We start from the raw sequence: 23,717 nt of genomic DNA, 5'->3' as shown, positions 1-23,717 counted from the left end.
ATGCTAACATGGGCCCTGTGCACAGTGTGCAAAGCAAGTGGCTCTGAAGAGGCTAGGGCAGAGCAGACAGGCTGTTGTCTTCACAGTGCTAGAGCTGCTCCTTCTCTCCATGGAAACACAGTGCAACTCTCAAACATGAATCCCACATTGCCTTCTCCTGACTGTCAGGATTTGAGAAATCCCTCAACCTCCCTGAGCTCCACTGTCCTCATCTGTTAAGAAGGGCAAGAACATTAATCTTGCAGCAGTTAAGACATGACGAGTAGTTACGTGTGTTAAACTCTCGGTACAGATAGTGCTCCATAGATGGGGCGAATTGTTAGTACTCTCTCTTTCTTGTCTGCCTCTTGCCTTTATTACATCTTTAGTAACCCCCTGCATTTACCAGATGGCTAGGTTTGGTGGGTTCAAGAGAACAGATGGAGGTCCCAAGAGAACAGAGCTTCATAAAATGAGTGAGATGGAAGGCTGGTGTTCAGGTGGCCAGGGATTCAAGTGGAGCCAGTAGTCTTGTATATATCAGCACAAGACAATGGTCAGGAAGTGCTGCACCAAGTGGCCCACCACTTAGACCAACCCATCTGTGGGGCTGATGCTTGATTTACTTTATTAAGTATTGCTTGAGTATCTTTTGAGTATCTCTTCTACATCCTACAATGTGCCAGACTCTTAGGGGAACCCAAAAGACAATGCCAAAATACATGACATTAAATATTAATCAAAGGGGACTAGTCTGATAATTAAGATTCCACATTATAAGCTGGATACTTCAACTTCTGAAAAAATGCCACCATGTTCAGTGGAAAGGAATTAGGCACTTCCAATCTGGTCTCATTGGTTGGGTGTCTGACTATGTTCAGCAAGAATGAGGAGAGGTCTTCCCATTGCTTTAAGCCTATGTACCACTAGTCTGCCCCTGGAGACAGGGAGCAGCTTGCCCATAGGATGGTAAGAGGGCTTTTCTTGTGATCCAGACAGGCTGAACTTGAAGTCATGAAATGATTTATTTCCAAGCAGTGAAGCTGGATGGGTTCTCCGTGAGTGGGCCAAATTCTTATGCCAAGACCAACACATGGGCCACCCAAAGGAGTGTTCTGAGCATGGGGACATGTCAGCCCTCTTGGTGCCTCCCATGGACAGACAGAGCCTGTGTTGCCTGAGAGCTGCTTGGTCAACAGCCTGCCTCACTCCCAAGCCTGCAGCACCACTGCAGCCTGGCTGCTCATGAGTGGCCTTAGAAACACACATCTCAAAGGTCTGAGCTCAGCCTTCACTACTTAAAACCTTTTTCCTGTGGGGAAAAAGGATAAAAATGCCAACCTGCCCCAACACTTCTCCACATCTTCTCTCTTTCTACATACTGTGCAGCTTCTCAGCTGCAGTGTCTTTTGCCTGTTCATCTCCCCCTTTATAAAGCTCAGTCAAACCCCTGCATGCTCTGTTCCCAGCTCACTGACCAATCGCTAATAAGTGCATCTCCCCCAGAATCTCTCAGAATGGTCAAAGTCCCCTTTCTGGACTCTCACAATGTGTGTGTGTGTGTGTGGGGGGAGGTATCATTTAAAATCATAATTAAAGGGTAAATTGTGTGATTCTTTACTTCCAACCAGCATGATCAGAAAGTCTTGATTTCTCTCTAGAACACAAGTTAGCATCTGCTACAGAGCTGGGGCTGGGTTTGACCCATTTCCTCTGTGTAGGTTTTGGGAGGTTCTTCTTGCTTGTAGTGGGGTTTTCAGTTTCTGCCTCATTAAGAGAGACAAGGAGAAGATGGATAAGATTGAAGAGATCCGTAATAAAATATTTAAAAAGAAAACACCCCAACAAGCATATTTATAGGCCTCATTTGGGAGAAGTGAATGGCAGTGCTGAGGGTGGCCAGCACCCCCTCCCCACTAAGTACCATCTTTAGGTGGTCAGAAAGTGACCATTTGCCTCTGTGGCAGAACTTCCCTAGTGCCCCTTTTACACTTATATTTGAGCTGGTGAAATAAAAGGGATAAGAAAAATGAGATGGATGAAACTTCTAGATTCTATTAGTGTTTCTTTGCTACCTGAGAATTTCTTAAAATTTCTCTAAGTTGGGAGAGGCATCTCCTTGCCTCTCTTATCAATGACTTGAGCTAATCTATCTCTGTTCAGGTGGACATGAAGTGGGTGAGATCTAACAAAGACTGTTGTACACATTTTTAAAAAGTCAGAAAGGCCAGGTAGACTCTTATGAAATTGAAATCTTACTTCTAATTGATTGAAATCATATTCAAGTTTTAATTTTTATTTTATTATTATTTTTTATGGTGCAAGGGTTTGAGCCCAGGGCCTTGTGCATGCAAGGCAAGCCCTCTACCAGCTGAGTATATCCCCAGCCCCATATTCATGTGCACCCCTGAGTGTAGCTGTTGGAAGCAGTAGTGACGAAAGATGTGGAGATTTATTTAGAATGATATGAATAGAGCAGAAAACCCCCATAAACCAGGACCTATCTGATAACTGCAAAGTTTAACCACTGTGGTTTATTTATCAACTTCAACTGCTGGACCTCTGTAAAGCATCTGGTGAGTTTATTTTGCTTGTTATACCTTTTTTTTCCCCCTCTGAAAGTACTAAAGTTTTGCTCCTAATTTGAAGTTCTGTTCTTGCCTCTCTTTGCCCTTGCTAAACCTACTGCTATGGTCTTGTGCAATGGAATGCAAATATGGTCCATCCACATTTTAACATGGGTGCTCCTTCCTCAATCTTTTAATGTTGAGGGTCAGGCTACGTGAGGAGCAGGCGGACAAACAGGGCCCCTTGTTTTTTCTCTGTCACTTTGTTAAGAAATCCCCCACCATGACTTCACAGTTCTCCTCCTGCTCTTATCATTGGTTTCTTCCCCTGTGACAGGAGTTGGCTATGGGATAACAGGGACAAGCTCCTGGGAGAAGATGATCATCTTGTGGCATTTGATGTGGGGTCTAAACAGGAACTCTTTATTGGCTCTTTTCCTCTTAATCTGAATGTAGCATCTCAGCGTTCCTTTTTTAGTAGCTGCCTTTGGGACATCTCTGTACCTCCTCTACACCAAAGGCCTGGTCTCTTGGTCGCTGCAAAGGAAAACTTCCTTGACACACAGGCAACTCTGCTATTTAGACCAAATCCAAGAGAACTGCTTGAGATAACTACTTTATGAATAAAATCAAGCTCCTGTCCTCTGATTTTGGCCAGTGATCTCAAACTTTTTGAGCATCAGAATCACCTGGCTGGTTTCTTACAGCATCAATGTTCTGGGCTGCACTGCTCTGTGTCTCATTAGCAGGTCTGGGGCCAGACACTTGCATTTCTAAGACATTCCCAGCTGATGCTGAGCCTGCTGGTCTGTGGACCACATTTGAGAAGTGCAAATTAGCTTATGTCTAACAACTCTACACGTGAATTAGATATGTGGGGACGTATGGTTTGCCTCAGACCAGACAGGCACTCTGCTGACATTTGCTTATGGATAGAAACACCAGGTTTGGAAATGTTTCATTCTAACAATGATGGTATTCTTGTTCTGTTGTCAGGAACTCTGGGCTCTCCAAGGCCTCCATTGTCCTTCTGTGGGGAAGACATAAAACTGCAATGGAGGAGACTCTCAGTTCTTCTTGTAGGTACCCCTTTGCTTCCTCTAGTGAGCATTTGTATACACCGGTGTGCAGAAATGGTATGGTTTTGAATCCTGGACCCAGTACTGAGAAAATTCCAGGCAAATGGTTCCCTGGGAATCGGGGGCTTAGATCTTTCACTAGCAGCACCACTGGCAATGAACTCCCTGAGCTGGGTTTGCATCTCTCTGGATTCTGTGCCTCTAGAAGATACAGGTACACTTGGCCAGCTTTATCTTTGACACATAGCTCAGCTCCTGTTACTCAGTCACTGTTTCTGGAATGAATGAATGAGGGGCATTCCTGTTGAGGGAATGGGAAAGGAAACATTTCTCATGGCCTTAACTTGCTTGCCTCTCAAGTAAGCACACGATGCAAGACTCACTTCTGGTCTCTCAATTCCCCATTGAAATGATTCTTTAGTGATTAAGCTGCTAATAGACCCAACTGCCAAGAGCAGGTTGTAACCCTTGGATGCATCATGGGGATTCCATTAGTGTCATGGGTTGGACTTAATAATTAATCACGATTATTTACTAGACATCATCTATGTCCCCTTCTATTCACTTAAGTCACTGTCACCAAGTAGATTCCACTTCCCAGTTTTGTATCCCGAGCTAATTTCCAAGAAAACTTCCTAAAATTTGAAAAGTACAGGTGGTCTCTATTATGACACAGTTATGAAACATGTGAATTTGATCCCACGAGGTAGGTAAACTGGAAAACACACTTACTAAACTGTGAAATTGTGTTAGCTTGAAATAGGGCTTTTTTTTTTTTTTTCTCCCTCCTAGAGGTAAAGGAGATGTTGATATGTATTTTGGGCTTTTTTATTTGTTTTTTAGTGGTGGTGGCAGTAAAATTCACATAATATAATGTTAACCATCATACACTGAAACTCACAAGGTGATTATATTTGGTGCCACTGAGTAACATAGGCTTAATGTAAAAATGCCGTCCAGCTTCCACTGATGACCTGGGGAAGTCTGCAATATTCACGCACATCTCATCTGTTTCTCACTTCTGTTTACCCCTGCGGGATCAAACATAGATTGTGCTCCTGTGTGTCATTTCTTATCTTCACAAGAGCTTTTATACAGCATCCTCGATATGAGGGTATGTCCTGGTTAAAGGAACCAGGGACTGGACAGAGGAGGAGAACGTTCAGCGTGGGGGAGAGAAGAGAGAGGGAAGGAGGCTGTGAGAGCGACAGGTGTCATGAAGCTTCATGGGAGACCCTGCTGAGAATTGAAGGAAAGACAGTGGAACTCTGAGCCTCCATGTTTCTTTACAGGAGAAACTTGTGAAGAACAGGCTGGAAGGCTGAGCAGCAGAATGGTGCTTTCATAGCACTGAATCCTATTCGGAACCACATAAATAGCCTTTTTTTTTTTTTTTTAATGAAAAAGGAACCTGGCAGAACAACAGAAGCCCATTTTCTATTTTAAGCCAGTGTATTAGGAATAACAAGACAATGAGTCACAGCCATTCACCTCTAGTTTTGCGACACTTGGTCCTAAGAATCTCCTTCCTTCCGACTCATCTCTAACTCCAAGCAACAGTGCAGGGCTGTACTTGTGCCCACAAATGTTGATTTTTATAACAATCAAGGCAAAGGGCTATCTTTACTGCAGCACTTTTATTAAGAATTTAATATATTTAAAATAGTGGGATGATTAATTGAGTTTATTATTCTTTTTAGCATATTATTTTTATAAGACTGTACAGTTTCACATGTTCTGCTCTGAACCATTAATTCTGTTATTTTCATGGGCCAAAATTCCATAATGCAGTGATATTTTTAGGAGTACACTTAAGTTATAGGAGAAATAGTGTCATTGAGAGAATTCTCAGTGCATCTGCTATTTAACAACTCTTGTTAACTTTGGAGAGAGCAAAGGAAATATTGCTGACAGGGCCTGACTTTTTTATCTGATTTCTGGTCTTTGGTGCTTTCCATATGTATGGTACAACCCCAAAGAGACTGATTAATAATATACCTTGGGTTTTGGGTAATTCTAGATCGTGAGCTCATGTGTCATTTGCATTTATTCCGAGAATCTGATGAGGCTTGGGTTGAGGGAACAGGATTTAAGATTCCTCCTGCAGATTCCTAAGTTGTTCTTCTCTGCTTGTGACCTTCAGAACCCCGAGGAGTATACATTTGAACTCAAAGACTCTGAGAGTTTATGGTCATGAATTCTCAAGGAAACATTTCAAACCCTTCCTTTCACTCAAGGACCCAACTTAATGCCTAAGACTCAATTCTAACTCCCAAGCTTTTAAAAACTCAGGAAAGGCTATTAAACCAAATTTATAGGTTTCTGTGATCAGAAACTCTCTCCCTGGATAGCCACTGCTTGAGGATCAGCTGATCCTCTGATTTCCAGATCCTTCACTTTGGACCTGGAAATAGCTCTTATTTTCTTGTGAGTCTGGCTCTGCATTTAAAACAACTCTTACTTGATTTATGCAGGTTATATTTTTTGTTCTTGTTTTGCAGCAGAGTCAAGAGTAATTGATTTTTCACAAATGCTTATTTCCTGCATTCTCTGTAGGGTTAGTTCAAATAAATGATGTATTGTGATGGCCAAAAAAAATTGGAGTAAGATCATTGCTTATCCTTGAACTTCTGAGTTGATGACTTACAGCCAACTTAGCCATTGTTTCCCTTACCAGGTAGGTTCTATGAGAGCAGAAGCCATTGGAACAGAGTAGTTTGTAGAAGAAATGCCAATTCAGATGGAAAAGCCATCTGCCAATGGCTTTAATATCACAGGTAGAAGGAATGCTTGCTTTTTATATTCTAGCCTTCCATTTGGATTCCCCAACCTTATAGGTAAAAATTCTTCTAATAAAAGTCAAGAAACCAAGGGAAAATGAGCAATGTGATATGGAAGACATTCAGGAAGGGTAAGAGGCTAGCTGATGGGAGATGAAGGGATCTTCGCACTACACAGACTGATGAAGTTTAATGGAAACCTCACAAATATTAGAGCTGGTGTCAGGTATCAGTGCTGTCCCAGTTCTGCCTGAAGCTTGTACTTCTACACTATAAAAGTTTAGCAAAGGCTGGTGCTAAGGGTGTTGATCTGGAATGAAGTAAAAGAAGTTTTCAAAGACATGAGCTCAATTTTTTTCCCATTTGGAATTTGAATTTCAAATAATTTTTAGTTTCTTATCTCCGTGAAGCTGGGATTGTTTAAAAGCCATCAATATTTAAGTGAGAACCATGGCAGGAATTTTAACGTGAGTTGATAAGTCCTAAGTGACTTACATGGTAATTTAGAAGAATAGCATGCATATTCTCCATTAGATGACATTCAGTGTCATTGCAAAACTTAGTAAGTGAAATGATAAAAATAAATCCATGAATTCAGAACCCCTGAGGCTTGGCAGAGGAGCCTCTGGACTCTACCTGGGTCATGGGCAAGATTACTCCAGCCACTAGCAGTGCCAGTGGGATCTGAGCAGGGAACACAGGGAACGAGGATATGTTGATGATATTTCACGTATTTTCAAGCTTTCTAGCACTGGTGCAGCCTCTGAGGAGGGCAGGAAAGAGGCTGGAAGTTCCACATAATCCAGGAACTTCAGCTGTTTCAACATTCTCTAGGAGTGTGTTTCCCAAATATATTTGGTAGAATACCAGTGTCCTTCCAGCTGTCAGTATTTGGAAGGTTGGGTAGGGATAGGCCAAGGAAGAGTTCCAGGATCAGAATAAGTTTGGGGATTCACAATGCAACTTATCCTATTTAAGGCTCTGAGAAGCCTTGCAACAAAGATAATTATTTAACTTAGTTTAATGGTGTCTTTCAAACTTACGGTTTCACTATCTCTTGTTCTACGGTGTGCCTGTTCCACATTTGCAAGGTATTACTGTCCTGTGGACATAGTTTGGAAAAACTGTCCATGTTTATTTGCACCATAGTACCCTCAGATATTTCAATATATGACCATATTTGAGAACCACAGACCAGACAGTCTAGGAAGGGGGAATAGAGTCACTTACAGAAGGTTAGAGAGTAAGGAAGCAACCGTAGAGATGACATGATGCCAATATTCTAATTTTTCACATGGGGGAAACTACTGCCAATGAGTTTGCTTATTCTTTTAACTCACAGAAGCAGATGTGGTAATGGAAACTATCATCTTCAAAGCAGCTTGCCTCTTTCTAGTGCACCTGCAGCCCTGAGGACAGAGTGGGTTATAAGGCAAGTGGAAAGGCTGCTCAGCAGGAATGAGGGAAACCATTAGGGAGAGGTGGGGATGAGAAAGGACTGGGTGTAGGGGGTGTGAGGTGCAGAGCTCCAGAGGGGAGGGCAGGGCAGATTATGGAGAAGCTGTGTGTAGTGAGAACTAATCTTTTAAGCTGTAGAGTAAAAAGTGCCCAGATGGGAATGGGTGGAGGCTGGAAGGGGATCAAGAAAGCACTATTAGCCTGGATGAAGAGCTGCTTGTATGAATCATGTTTTAATTAAACAAACTGATGGTAAATCCTTCTGGTGATGTTAGGCTTGGTTGTCTTCTGGCCCTATAAATTAAATGTTATGCTTTAAGGTGGAGAGCATTATTTGAGGACTTTATTTTTAACTTCAATTTAAGGTATATCAAGTGCTCAATTAATTTTTTCCCCTTGCAATTTGTCATTGGAGATACCTAATAGATTTATTTGTTGAACTATCCTTGAAGTTCAATAAAGTGAATTAAACATGATCCTTTACATAATTCTTTAAAAACTGTACATAAGATACCTACAAAGTCATTGAAAATTAAATGACAGAATTTTATTTACATAGGGAGAAATTCTGAATGCATGATCATCTCCTAACAGACTGAATAAAAATATCTGCTGTTATTTGAACAGAAATAATGTTGCCTTGATTTGACCTACACAGCATGAAGGCTTAATTAGTTGCAGAAGAACTGCAAGCTCATAGCAGGATTTTTTTTTCTTTTTAGTTGTGGAAAATACCACAAAACATAAACTTTGCCTCTTACTATTTTAAGTGTAAGTTCAGTAGCATTATATATATTCAAACTGTTGTGCAACTGGTTTCCATATTTTTCATCTTACAAAATACAGTAAGATCTTTTCACTCAGATTCCAGATATACCATTACCTTCCTAATATATTGGGCATATTTCTAGGACTTAAAGAAATGGTTATGTCTTTTGTATGAAATATTTATGCATATAAATATTGCCTTTAACATATATGTAGGTTATGAAATACAACAATACAAACACTCAAGAAACCACCATCCAACAGAGTTCCATCAAATTACGTGTGGGTTTCTTTTGTATCTAAACTTTTCTCCATGATGACAACTTTTTAGTATAGTTTGGGAAAAAAATAATGTACTAAGCACCATACTCCATTTTAGAATTATTTTCTGTGATTAATTTTCCTTTTTCCTGAAGGAGCTCACAGTATAGTTACAGAAATACACATAAAACATGAACACTGTGATAAGATACACAAATGTTCTAAGATAGATTTGAATAAAGGTGCTCAGGAAACCACCTGAGGCAGCAGCTGATTTTCCCTGGGGTGGGGGAGGTGTGCTGCAAGCTCTGAGATGGAGTGAGTAATCATTGAGATGATTTTGAAGAGGAATTGTTGACAGAGTAGAGAAAGATGAAAATATTTCAGCAGAAGAAAACACGATGAGTCAAGAGATCATGGGAAAGAAGCACATGGCATGTGCCAATGTCCCCAAAGAGAAGGGTGTGCCTGGAGATGACCCTCCATTCAACTGAACTCTTCAATAGATTCTAAGATTTATTCAAGAGTTCTGAGTGAGGCACTATGTTATGCTGTGAGAATCTACAGTGTTAACTCCCAACAGCTTCACCTTGACAGGTGAAGACAGACAAGCAGACAGTTATAACAGCATTATCAGGGCCATGAAGGGCAGGCACAGTGCTAAGGTAGTCCATGCACAGGAGGGAAAAAGGACATGCCAGGCTGGAGAAGTAGGGCCAGGTTAGGAAGAGCCTGCACATGCCACATCAAGGAGTTGGAACTTTATTTGGGAGCCACTAAATAGTCAAGAGGATTTGGACAGGGGAGTGTGCAGGACAAAAGGTCTGATTTTCCTTTTAAAGAAAAATCTCTAGAGTGAAGATGAGAAAGACCGAAAGAGCAGTTAGAAAGAAATAGCCCAAGTGGGAGCACCCTAGACTAAGGCAATGGAGTTCATTCATTCATTCATTCCTCAACGATGTTATAAACAACTGCTCAGTGTTAGGTACTGTGCATGTGCTGGAGTAGAGGGAGGGAGGTGAGGGGCAAGATGAGGTGTGAGAGAAGACTCTGAAGTGAGATCAGACAAGGCATGACAGAAGGCACCTGGGATCACTCTGCACTGGGCAGCTTTTATTGTCACTTCCATGGTTGAATTTAGTTTGGGACATGTTAGGCAAGATGCCTGCATGTGAGGGCCCTCCACGGGGCCCCTATAATGTGGCCAGGTCCTTTGGAGCCAACGCCTGTGATGGGTGAACTCATCAAGTAATGGAAGTCATGGGAGTTGGTGATTCTGCCCAGGACAAAGCACAAACATGAGCTTGGGGTTTGCTGAAGGCCTCATAAAGGTGTCCTGGCCCATCAGCACCCAGGGGCAATTCTTTCCCAAGGTGATCAGTGTCTTGGGAATGAAGAGAAAACACACAATTGTGTGAGTCTGGGTGTAGGGATGGGCAGGCCCTGAGGTAGGGAATTGAGGGTGTTCCTGGGAGTGTGGCCAGGGACTCAGTAGATGACAGACCAGGAGGCACTGGTTCCCTCCTCCAGATTCTTGATGTGGAGGAGCCAGTCTCCAGGGCTAAGCAGAGTTGACCCCGTCTCACTACCTGTGAAACAGGGGCAGGGTGTGAAGGCGTTTGCCTGTGTGCATCAAGCTTTCAGCCTGGCTGGGCTGCAGGTTCACCCTGGCAGCTAGGTGAAGGTGAGCTCTCAGGACAGCTTGTACTTTCTAGAACAGTGTAGTGCCCACTCTCACTGAATCATTGCTTTTTTTTTTTTCTGTAAATACTTAAGTTATTTATAACATTCACTCTTCTAAAACATTTCAACTTTCTTCCGTGATCCTCTTCTTATTCAGATTTCCTTTTCTTCCTCTTTGAAAAGTTCAATTTAGGGATTTCAACAATATTGATTCTAACTTGTGAGCAGATGGAGTGGGCCTGGCATGACCGGAGGAGCTCTGGCGACAGCCCCTGTGGAACTGTGGTGAGGCTTTGTTTCGGGTAGAATAATGACATACAAATTTTCATTTTGGAAACTCAATTAAGCCTAGAGGGTGCCTACTCCACTGCCTCACTTGCTTTCAGTGTGGGTTTTTTTTTTTTTTTTTGTGTGTGTGTGTGTGTGTGCCAGTGACTAAATGTAGGGCTCTTAGAAGCCAAAGGTACCCCTGAAGGGTACTGATAGCCAATTTGGGAGGCACTGAAGGTTTCGATCTGGGTCATTTCCCTCTCTTTCCATCAGTTACTTCTGATAGACTGTACTCAGCTAGGCTGATAATAGGTTAATCTAAGTCCCATTCAGCTGGGAGTTAAGAGCCCAGATAAGAGTGGGGTCCTTTAAGAGAAGGAAGATGTGACGGGGAGTAACTACCAGCCACTCTCCTCCATCAGCTTCATCCAGACAGGATCGGCAGGAAGCAGAAAGCATGCGAAGGCAGAGGGCAGGCCTGACAGTATCCACTGCACGTCGTCTGGTCATGCTGGTCACTGCATGTACAAATGCTCTTTATGCTCAGATGTTAAAAGCATCTGCCCTGCCACCCAGGACTTTGTATCCCTTTCCCATATCCAGCCACTGAGGGGTTAATGTTTGGCCCCATTCGGGGTGGGTCTTGCAGACTGTCAGATATTTTGGGTGACTCCTGAGGAGAACACTGCGGCAGGGGAGAGCCTGGCCTCATGCAGCCTGCAGCCCACAAGTTGCAGGGTCTTCCTGCTTTTTTTGCTTTGCCAGCAACACCAAGATGTAGTTTTGGTGCCATATCCTGGGCATTTCTCATACTTGGTGGAGGGTCAGGGTGGGTAACGGAGGTTTGGGGACCCTGTTTACAAAGACAACAGTCCTCTGTTAGAGGACTGCTGACGAGGGCTGTCACTCAGGGCAGAGAAGCTTTCCAGAAACTTCTGACCCAGGGCCGTGGGGGAGGTTCACACTTGCCCTCCTGCCTACTCCTGTTCCGACAACCCATGACTGCCCCCCCTCAGAACCTCATCACTCATCAAGGAGACAAGGGATCAACAAGTAGTTTGGGGGCACATCAAGCATTGGAGCCCAGGCCAGCTTTCAGAAATAGGAGGTGGGGGCAGTTTTATAGACATTATAAACAGGAAAATTCATCTCCAGGATCTTCCCTCATGAAGAAATCCTTAGGGACTTACAAAACTAGACCACATTAAGACATTTGGGCTGCTTTCCAAAGCAACAGGGACTTAACCAGATAAATTCATTGAAAAATATTTTGAAAATTGCAAAACAATCTGGCCTTGGGTAATACTGCTTCCAATAATGAAAGGTTTGCTTTGAGAAATATTTCCCACCGATATAAGTTGAATGTCATACAACATAAATAGATTCCTATTTCAGCCAAGTATTTTCTTTTTTCTTTTTTTTTTTTTTTTGTACCAGAGATTGAATTCAGGGACACTTGACCACTGAGCCACATCCCCAGCTCTAATTTGTATTTATTTAGAGACAGCGTCTCACTAAGTTGCTTAGCACCTCACTTTTGCTGAGGCTGGCTTAGAACTTGTGATCTTCTTGTCTCAGCCTCTTGAGCTGCTGGGATTCAGACGTGTGCCACTGCGCCCGGCTACTATCAAGTATTTTTTTAATAATAATAATGATACACAACCTTTGCTCTGTGCTAGGTGCTTCTAAGCATGATGTGTATAAACTTCTTTAATCTTTGCCATCTTCCCGTGAGGTCAGGCTTTTATTGTCCTCGTTATACCAAAGAGGAAACTGAGACACAGAGAGGTTAAGTAACTTGCCCAAGAAAACAGCCACAAGCTGGTGGAGCACTGCTAGGCTACCCTATTGTTCCCAGCTGTCCCCACCTAAGAGGTGACTGTAAAAATCAAAGGTGAACAGTATTCTAATAGATGTCCTGGTGTTCCCTGATTGCTGCCACTATCCCTGTCCACCTGCTTCTTTAAGAGTTTGCAGCAAGATTTTTTTTTCCCTTCAGAATGTTTTTGAATCATCATAGAAAGGGTTCTGGCTGACTCATGGGGATTTTTGATCCTCAAAATAACATGGTTGTACGGCTTTAAGAATTCAAAACTTCATTTAACTCTTGGAGCTGCTGTGGCAAGAATCTGTTTAACATCTTGGGAAGATCAGTCTCGTCGGGATGGTACTAATTGACTGGAGACTTGGGTCCGTCCTGGGTCTGTCCCTGCACACACGGGTTCTGTCTGCCTTGCCACATGGTCCCCATCTTGGCTGGCTGGGTTGCTCATCTCATTTATTTATTTGCCACCTCTTTAAAATGTCATTCGGAGGCATCTTCCCCTCCTTTTCAAGTCCAGCGCTCTCCACGGCTGTGGTCTGAGTTCACTTCAGTTCTGCCCACTGACCTGAGTCCTTGGTGCTGTGTGCTATGTGCTGGAGTATCAGAGATAGAACGGGACAGGCCACTGTCCTGGAGAGGGTCCCTGTCTAATTTCCCCTGCTGGCCCTTGCCTGGAAGGACTGAAATACAGGGAATGGAAGACGCCCTGGCAGCCAAGCAAGTGGTGGTTTCTTCCAACTCACTGTACAGCGCACACGCGACTCACACGGGCCTGCAGGGCACACAGGTGGAACTAGATGTGTTGGAGCTTGAACTTTACTCTGTAGTTGGATATTACTTTTTTGGGGCTTTTTATAGTCTAGGGACCAGGGAATAGAAACTGATGACCAGAGCTGGGTGCAGTAGCACATGCCTATAATCACAGCAGCTGGGGAGGCTGAGACGGTAGGATCGTGAGTTCAAAGCCAGCCTCAGCAAAAGTGAGGCGCTAAGCAACTCAGTGAGACCCTGTCTCCAAATAAAATACAAAATAGGGCTGGGGATGTGGCTCAGTGGTCAAGTGCCCTGAGTTCGATCCCTGGTATCCCTCCCCAGATAGAAACTGATGACAAGACATATATCTTTTTGGCACAGAATCAACAGGGCAGGTTATTGCAGATACTAAGCTATTTAGGGAGATGCTGGAGACATGTGGTGACTCCAGATGACAGTGATGGGAGGAGGCAGGTTCTTATTGATCTTTTAGCCAAAGTGCTTGGACCAGTGGTACTGAGACAGGAGGGGTGCCCTATAAATGTAAGCTAAAGTTAATGAAATAAAGATAGGTGCCTCTCTTCTTTTTTCTTTTTTTTTGATACCGGACATTGAATCCAGGGGTGCTTAACCACTGAGCCACAACCCCATCCCTTTTCTATATTTTATTTTGAGACAGGGTCTCACTGAGTTGCTAGGTTGCTGAGGCTGGCTTTGAACTTGCAATTCTCCAGCCTCAGCTTCCTGAGCCACTGGGATTATAGGAGAGTGCCTCTGTACCTGGCTGGATGCCTCTCTTGATTGTAAAAAAAGAAGAGGCACCGAGACACTCCCTCAGATAGAATACATACTAAGATCATGGTGGTTTTGGAAGTGTATCAATTGAGGCAACTCTACAAGTTTGTGTGTGTGTGTGTGTGTGTGTGTGTGTGTACGTGCGTGCACACACACGTGCATCATACACACACATTCATATACTGTATATTTACTGCATGTCCAATAACACTCATCACTTAGGGTATCTTGTGCATGCTGTGGATCTTTCCTAAGCACCAGACCCAGAGTGGCCCCTCCAGCAGCCCTACCAAGAGCTGAGCCTAAGGGCAGCTCACACCCCAACCCACATTGACTACTCACGACTCGTGGTTCCCCTGATCAATGACAGTTTATGTTGATTTTGCACAAATTGAATAAAATATGTAAGATTTGTTCCCCACTGCTATAGTTCTTGATCCTTTTCTCCCTACTGGTGGCCCTGGGGACTTCATGTCACTGTTGCCTTGCATGACCCGAGGTTGGGGTACTTACCACAGTGCAGCAAAGGGGCCAGAACCACCAAAGCAGCGCCAGAGCCAAGAGCAGGAACAGAATCAGCAGGGCGATCGCCAGGATGGAGCCGTCCGACTGTGGGGCCAAGAGAAAGGCGGTCAGGAGAGGATGGACCACGGGGAGCTCTTCCCTCCCCAAATTCCCACTACCAAGGGCAGAGCTCAGGCCCAGAGAAGCGCTCAGTTTGCCAAGATCAAGGCTGAAACTCTGCTCAGCATGTTGGGTGAATAGCATCATAACATACTCGGTTTAGCCAATGTTTAAGTGAAATGGATTTGACTTTTCAGGAAGGCCCTGCTCTTCTCTTTAAGTAAGAATTGTAACCCTACAGGGCACTGAGATGGCCTCCCACTGCCCTCTGTCCCTGGAGCTTATCCCTGCCCACTGACAGCCCCCAGTTCACTGAGACTGATGTTCTAGCCACTATCTGGGCAGATTCAGACAGTCCTACTCAGGATTCTGCCTTCTCTCCCAATCCGAGTCACACAAATCATGTAGCAGACTCCCAAGGCCATGGATGGAAGGCCTGAGCCCCAGGTTGAGATGCTGGGAGTGGAGGAGGGCAACTGCAGCTGAACCTGGGAGGTGAGGGTGGGGTGGCTGAGTCAGATCAAGTGCTGTCAGGGCAACGGAGGGAGGGAGGGAGACACTCGAGAACAATTTCACCCATTTCCAAGCATGCCTAAGCTAGTCTGAAAATAGACAGGGTTGCTGTGGCTCAGATGGTGGTTAACATTTGCAAACAGAAGTTCCTTTGTGCATCAGCATTGTAGGCTGCTGATTCAAGGAAGCCACTTGAGATCACAGGTCTAAGTCTCCTCCACGTTCCCTCCCTGCCAGCAACTGAGAGCACAAATGGGCACAGCTCTCTGGGGAGGGGGGCCTAGGGACACATCGTTAGGATATTGAAAGTGTCCTGACACTTTCAACTGACAGTTTGACTTTTGCCCTAAGAAAATAGGGATGTTTGCATAAATAATAATACTAATAAAAGAGGAAAAGAACACAAATGTTTAACAATTTGGGAAGGCTAAATAATGCATTATAGAATTACCATTGAAATCAGGTACTATGTCACCACTATTTTGTGAAACAATATTTAAATGTAATGGGAAAACGTTCCTGGAATAAGGAGGGAATTTCTGTATATATGGGTCAAGAGTCAGAGGACAGAAAAACTGATTGTTTACTGAATTCTTTCACTGGTAGTTTACTGATATTTACTCACATATTAGCAGTAGTTTCATTGAGAGTAACCTTATGACAATTTTATTCTTTTTTGAAAACCTGTATTTTCTTTCTTCCTCTTTTATCATGTCATAATGAGCAAACAAAATCACTGCAATTCCTCTTTAAAAATCCGGTGCCCATTCTGGTATCAGAGCTCACTGAGTCCAGGGATTCTTATCCAGGTCAGTGGATCTATCAGGTCCAGAGATGGGCTTAGGAGGACGGAAGCTGGTGACCTTCCCGTGATCTTCAGTGCCTCTAGGGGAGCCCGTTCACAGATTCTCAAAGCTGTGGCCCTGCCCCACTTACAGAGGAGGGAGGTTGGGTGGTCTTTCCAGGGTAACAGAGCAGATTGAAGGGCAGAGCTGGAGGTGAGTCCCTCCCACTTGAATGCTCATCAGGGGCTACTGGAAGAGGTTGAAAGGCAGCTCTGACTCCCTGGAATTCTCTGGAATGTCTTTGACTGAAAAGCCAGGGAATTCAACACCCCCAGTCCCAAGCAAGAAGCCAAGGTTTGGGAAGGCCAGATTGCCCCTGAGGGAGCCACAGTCTTGGAAACACAGGTGCTGGGCCGGGCTGAGGCAGGGGTGGGAGGAGTGCACAGGGGCCAGACGGGTGGACACAACCATGGTAGGGTGGATTCTCTGTCCCTGTCACATCATAACATGAGCTCTTGGTGGTGACGGGAAGAAATCACATGTATTTTCTAAACTTATTATTAGTCAAGGACAATCCTCCTGATCTCTGTTTCTACTTTCCATTAAATGGAGGTAATAAACCTCATCTGCCTCGTGGCACCAGTGAGGATTAAACATAAGTAAGATGAAGACGGAAACATCTGGGCATCTGATGTAAGCCGTCCTATCAAACACTGGGCTGTGATTTTCTCTCCCTCTGCTTCTCTGGACAATGAATACTGTGGGCATCTCAGATCATAAATCTGTTTGCACTTGGAATATAAACGTGGGCATAAACCCGTCAATATATCCCAAGTGGTATGCGGAGGGACTTGAGGAAGTCACCGGTTGTCACTGAGTCTCCATTTTCCTTACCTGCAAAACGGAGTGGTTCTGGCATACTGAGAAATTTATAAAACAAGTAGCCTTTTATCCAGACTTGGCATGCCATTTATTCATATCACACACAATTTCCATATTCTATTTTTTCATTTCAGAGAAAGAAATTGTGAGGACATGTGTTTATGTCCTTGTGGAAGGAGAAGGTTCCCCGTGAGTGGCAAGGATGAGGGACACACCCACTGAGGTGCGGGGAAGGGACACAGTGGAGGATTTCTCAGATTTGCACAGAATGAGGCTGGCTGGCTTTTCTTCAGCCACCTCTGGTCTGCCTCTCAGGAGCCACAGTTCTGCCTGGCTGCAGTGGAGGGCTTAGAAAGGGGCAAGGTGCAGAGAAGGAGGCCCTGGGGGGTAAAACAGCCTCTTGAATTGCTGGGATTACAGGTGGGTGCTACTGGGCTAGGTTCTTTTCTTGAAGAGCTTACATTCTGGTGAGATAACAATAATGATAATAATTGTCATTAGTATAGTTAATACTTATTGAGCACTTACTATGTGCAGTGATTATTTTTTTCTGTATACTAACATGCTTTCCATATGCCAGTTCATTTAATTTTGAATTCAATGATTTTATTTTTCTAATAGATAAAAATACTTAGGCAAGGAGGGGGTGGAGAATCGTGTCCAAAGCCTCACAGAGAAGCCAGAATTTAAATGTGGGCAACTTGGCTCCTTGTTTAACCAGCAGGGTATCGCTATTAGAAAGTAGCCAAGTGCTGAAGAACAGCGCCTGGGAACTAGCACTTAGCAGAGGAGGTGACACTCCAAGGAGCTGCTGCCTGCAGGCACAGGAGAAGCTGGCATTCCTGCACAGAAGGGCAGGCACAAAGCTCTGGGGTCAGGCAGGTATGGGGTGGGGGAATGGCAGAGAAGGTCCATGGAGTCTGCTGGCATAGAAAGGAGGGGGAAATCCCTGCTGTGACAGACCCTGCAAGCCCAGTGTGGCTTCTATCCTGAGTCAAGGGGAACCCTTGGTGGCTATAAACTGGGAGCACTGGGGCACTGCTGTCCATACTGAAAAGGTATAGAACCCGAGGAGGGAAGGATCAGGGGTCTAAGGACAGGCAGGAGGCTGTTGCTAATATGCCCAAGTCTTTAGGGATGGTATTTTACAGTGTCATTCTCGAGCACTTGCCTTTTATGAAATCACTCAGTACTCCCTTCACTAACAATAGCTAACCATTACTGTGCTCCACACCTGGAGAAAAGTTCCTGGTTTTATGCAAAGTGACATTTCTCCAGCCATGCTCAGTGCTTTCTTTGCATCCTCTTTAATTAAATGAGCTTCATTTAAAAAGCCTCATAGGAGAGGGTGTGGTAATCCCAGTGACTTGGGACAGGAGGATCATGAGTTCAAAGCCACACCCAGCAAAAATGAGGTGCTAAAACAACTCAGTGAGACCCTGTCTCTAAATAAAATACAACTTAGGGCTGGGGATGTGGCTCAGTGGTTTTGTGCCCCTGAGTTCAATCCCTGATACGCAAAAAAAAAAAGAAAAAAAAATTCCAGGGCACAATATGCTCAGCCCTGCTCCTCTGGGCATTTGTTATTTGGGATGTCAATCTGGGAGGTTGCCTGCCTTGAATAGCCAAATCCCTGCCTCATGGCTTTCTTGAATTCCTTCTGTTCCCAGATCCTGAAAGGAGGACATTACTTTGAAGACAAGGAGGGCATTGTTCTCAAAGGTATAGATTTGGAAACTTGAATAACAAAGACTTCTCCTACTTGGTTGGTGGAATCTAGGGATTCTGGATTTCTGACACATGGCAGGGGATGGGGGTGAGGAATCCCGTCTGGGCTTGTTTGCAACATGATAGGAGACAGCCAGGCCTTGGATGATATAAACTCAGACACTGCTGCTCGGTTCTGTTTTGTTTTGGGGGTTGCCATGGAAAAGGGAGGAGCATAAAATGGAGAGGAATTAGCGGGAAACCAGGGGGACTTCAACCAAGGTAAAGAAACTTTGTGAAATCCTGCATTGGACTTGCACTGGATTCTACCTAATGCCCATGGCATGGGGTATAGCCAACTGACTGTCCTGCTGGGCTTGAAGAACTGTCCGTCAAGAAGGGCACCTCTCTCACTCGCTCCTGATGCTTCTTTCTATGTTGGGGCACAAAGTGTGTCTGACTCTAGGCCTGTTTCTTCCTCTTTACTCATTCAATAAATAAGGAAAGAGTAAACTGGGCATGTTGGGATGAGCTCTGTCCTTTCTTTCTGGGGAGCCTGAAATCCACAGGAAGGGTTGTCCTCAGTTACCCCAGGCAAGGTTTTACGAGGCCTGATGCTTACACAATTTGGGGGTGGGGGATGAAGAACCTCTTAAAGATAAATAACATTACAATACAAAAGCAAAATTATTAGGGTTCCTCCCAGGGCCTTAGAAAGGCCTAGAAGGGCCTGTTCAGATGAGGGTCCCTAAAGCTGAAGCTAATCAGCTCCCAGAAACTTGGCCTCTGGCCGTGCATCTTCCTGGCCAGGCCCCAGGCCTGTGATGAGCTGGTAAATCTATTTAATTCTGGGCTCCAGTTTCTAGCCATTTGCTGCCACACTCTGCCAAGGTCTTCAGCTCAGTCATAAAGACAACACTGAGGCTTTCATATATCATATTTTGGCCTCATGTCTCGGTTTATTCAGAATCCAGGCAGGGAAGAGACACGTTTTATTGCCCCCACTATGGTGATACCCACCCCCACCACCCCTGGGGTGTCCAGAATGAGTCCTGGTAAGTGTAACATTTACATTTTGACAGCAACAGCATGCTCCATCTATTAATAAAGGAACTCTCAGAGCCTTTGCTGGCAGGGCGCTGGGTTTGTCATAGTTTTGGGGTCTAGCTCGGACAGATTCTCAGTATTCACACTGAAGCACAGAGGCCAGTTGGATGCTTTCATACGCATGTAGTGTCTTGTAAATATTTAACATGAAAGGATGAATTAGTAGGGTTTATTCTGCCACACTGAAGGGATATTAGCCAGTCTTGGCCAGAGTATGACAGGAAAATAGCTGATGATCCACGAGTGCTCTCAAGAGCTGGCAATGCCGCTGCTTTGGATTCTCCCCTCCACGGGCGCCCGGGGACGTGGCAGATAGTGTGGGGCTTCCTCTCCTCTTCCTTGCATTCCCTAGTTTTCTAGAACAAGGTGAAGGTGTCTTTGAAGCACCATTGGGAGCCCCCAAGGGAAAGAGACCTTGCAGCCAGGGCAGTTCTGGTCTATCCTTCTTGTGACTTCAGCAATGGCTTGTGAGAGGGACAGGGGCAGAGATCACAGACTAGGAACACATGGGGCTTCACCCGCTCCAAGGAGAGACCCTGGGAGCAGAGGGAGTTGGAGGATGTGGCAGCTGAGCTCAGGGAGGCTGGAGCCTGAGTAACTGCCCCCCCCCCAAGCCAAGGCTGGTGCTTAGGAGGTGTCACATTCCAGTGCTCTGAAGTGGAATTTAGACCCATCCGAAGCAGCTGCTCTGAGCTCTGTTTCTTGCCCAGACAAAACTGGCAGAGCACGGGCAAGTTTTATTTTGAAAGGTGAAATTTAAGTCATTTTATTGCTGCTGAGAAGTTCTGGATGGGCAAGCTTGGAGACCAAAATGATTCTCTCTCGGAGCTTATATATTCTGACTGTTATTCCTGGAAGCCACCTTAGCGATTATCTAACTTATCCACCCACCCCACCCTGCATTTTATTGCAATCCTATTCCCCTGGCATCTGTGACAGTCCTCTCTGGACCGCCCCGCCCCCCACGTTCCTATGTGATTATTCCTTTCCACCTTCCTTATGGGCTTCTCCTGGTACCAGGCCCCTTAAATGTCAGTAGCCATCATTTTTTATTTTTCCACTTTAAAATAGCGTGTGTGTGTGTGTGTGTGTGTGTGTGTGTGTGTGTGTGTGATTTTTAAGTCTTCATTCAGCAGCCTTAAGTCTATTCACAGTGTTGTGCCACCCACAGGTCCCTCCTTGGTCCAGGGCTGTGTTTCTTTCCAACACTCTCCATGGTCTGCCTCATTTCCTCTCACCAAGACACTGATCACTTAAATCTTTATTCTCAGTCTAGATCTCTCCCTGTTCCAGGCCCTGGTGAGATCTCACACTAACAGTTCACATTGAGCTCATGTTTGCCCCCCAAACCCTTTTTGTTCTCATCCTCTCATTTAATGGTACTACTTAGCAATCTGGAAATGAATCTGACTTTTCTTTTTGTTCCCCTGTTCTTTCTTCTCCAGGGTCACAACCTCCATCAGTATGTCCTGCTTCTCTGACCTAGATACTTCTCTAAATCTGCCTCTGTCTACTTCATCTCCAGTCTCATGGGTCAGGTTTAGAATCTCATTATTCCTTTCATACATAGTTGCAATGATCTCTTTACTGGTTTCTTCCACTTCAGTCTTCTTACCAGTAATTCTATTCTCCACATTGCAGTTAAAGTCAGTCGCTTTAAATGTGATTTTGATAACTTGAACTCTTTTTCAGCTCTTCATTGCCTTCAAAAGTTCTCAACATTTGGGAATTTGGTGACAACGATACATCTCTTTCCTCAGAAAAGTACACATTCACATGTACATACAAGCTCACATTTTTTTTTTATGACAATTTCAGGGGGTCCATACAATTCCTGAATCCATACATGGACCTACTAGGTACAAGATATTGGGTCCTATGTCCACATAAGGCCTCTCTTATTTCTCTAACCGCCTCTCTCACCATCTCCCTCTTTGAGTTTTGTGCTCTGATGGAACTTTATACTGCTTGCCTTCTCTGATGTTCTTCCCCAATATCCTAACTTTTATTACTTGCATAACTTTTTTATCTTTCAAGTCTTAGCTGAGACACCAACTGATTCATTCATACCTAACATTTATGGCACCTACTATGTGCTAAGTGCTCTCTACATACTAGATAGCAATGGCATAAAGGATGGACATGGTTTCTGCAACCACAGCTACGTGGAGAACACACAGGGCAAATATCACCACTGAATTCTGAGTTTGTGTTCTTCTCTTATTTTATCCTAATTCTATCTCTATCTCTGACTTAGCTTCTACTATAGCTTATGAAAATTATATCATTATGCTCTTGTCTCTTCCACTATGAGTCCTTTAAACACATGTATCTGCTTTACTCATATTTGAACCTTTCAGGCATAGTATAGTGTTTCAAACAAAATGACTTAATAAGCAGGGATTTAACTATTAGTTTGAGGGAAATGAGAATTTAGCAGGCTAATGTCTCCTGTAGCTAGTGGGTGGCAGAAATGTTACCAGAGCTAATATTGCCTGAAGCTGCTCCCATCCGGGGCACCAACCTCGCTACAAAGAGATTGGGCTCTGGAACCAGAAAAAGATAATCTGAATCTTAATATTTTCACTTGTGAATATGTGGACTTTGATAAGTTATCCAACCTCTCAACCTTCCTGTTCTCTACAATGTGAAATTGAGACAACCCAGTTCTTTCTGGGATTGATTCTGGGGTTTCATGAGAAAACATGTAAATATCCTTGTGTATTACCATCCTTCAATCCCTGGGACCCCCCTTCCCATTCTCCTCTTGCTTCTTTGTCTAACCCAAGTTTCCAGTGATGTATCCAGGCTTGGACCAGGTAAATGAATTTGATTCCTGGGAGCAACTTCATGCTAATTGTGACTGAAACTCTGGTGTTAGTGTGGGATTCTTGGTTACATATTCAAGAAGTCCATATTCTTAAGACCCTCACTAGTCCAAGTGAATTTTCTAATGGTAAACTTTATGGCTTTCATCAGATTTGATCAAACCTTTACAACGGTAACACAATTAAATATTATGATTCAATCTTGCGACCCAAGAGGTAAGAGATGGCAACAAGATTGACAGACACTAAAGCTATTAGATCCCTCAGCCCAACAAGTGGGCAGTCTAAAAAAAACTATTAGATGTGAATAACCTCAGCCTTTGTGGAACTTTTTCTAAAAAGCATGACTATTAAATAATGAGGCTGTTCATGTAATGAACATAACAGAACTCCCACATGCAAATGAGTTGAATTCCCTCCAAACTAGTGGCTTAGGAGGTTAGAGACTCCTTCTAATGATGCAGCCTTTGCTCAAGGCAATATGGAACTGCCCCCCTCCTCCACCCTACTGTTTCTAAAACCAATTTACAGGACACAAAAAGAAAATCTAAGAACTTCTTAGTCATTTTTTTTTCATCAAGAAGGTTCCCAATTGGATACTCTACCACTTGCCAGACCTGGCCTCCACAAGTTAAGGAGTTTTTGAAGTCAAATGATAATGATGTTCCCTTATTCCCCTATGGAGGGTATACCATGCTTTCAAATTCCAGCAACAGTGAAGCAGGAATGCAGAAAATAGTTGGAATAGCGACCGTGCTGTTGGAGAAAGCATATAGCTTTCCAAGGTAAATACTTGGAAGGAGCAGAAATTATTTGGACGTGTAAATTCTAGTTTGCTGTACATCTTAATACTTGGTCCCCTATATGAGTAATTCCAAGAAGAACTTAGATAAGCCATCACCGGTGTGCAGCTAGGGTGGGATCAATGCCATATTCCTTCAGACTCAAGCTCTGAGGCCCTTACCATGGGAAAACACTCTTATATCAAGGTTTTACAACTTTGTCTTGATGCTGTTGTCACTCTGACCCAGTCATGACAGTGCATGTCCCTTA

The 23,717-nt window shown here is 44.0% G+C and overlaps 1 protein-coding gene across 1 annotated transcript in view; it reads right to left on the bottom strand.

Annotated features, from left to right (window-relative positions):
• The window catches only part of Antxr1 (ANTXR cell adhesion molecule 1), a 226,760-nt gene that overhangs the window by 80,446 nt on the left and 122,597 nt on the right, over positions 1–23,717 (bottom strand). The window contains exon 13 of the mRNA XM_076833319.2: positions 14,732–14,827. Coding sequence (XP_076689434.2) covers positions 14,732–14,827 — 96 coding nt within the window. The remainder of the gene's footprint in view (positions 1–14,731; positions 14,828–23,717) is intronic.

This window comes from Callospermophilus lateralis, chromosome 14 (genome assembly GCF_048772815.1).
Source record: "Callospermophilus lateralis isolate mCalLat2 chromosome 14, mCalLat2.hap1, whole genome shotgun sequence".
NCBI classification, from domain to species: domain Eukaryota; kingdom Metazoa; phylum Chordata; class Mammalia; order Rodentia; family Sciuridae; genus Callospermophilus; species Callospermophilus lateralis.
Note: the sequence above shows the minus strand (reverse complement) of the source record. Positions and strands in the feature narration are given on the sequence as shown.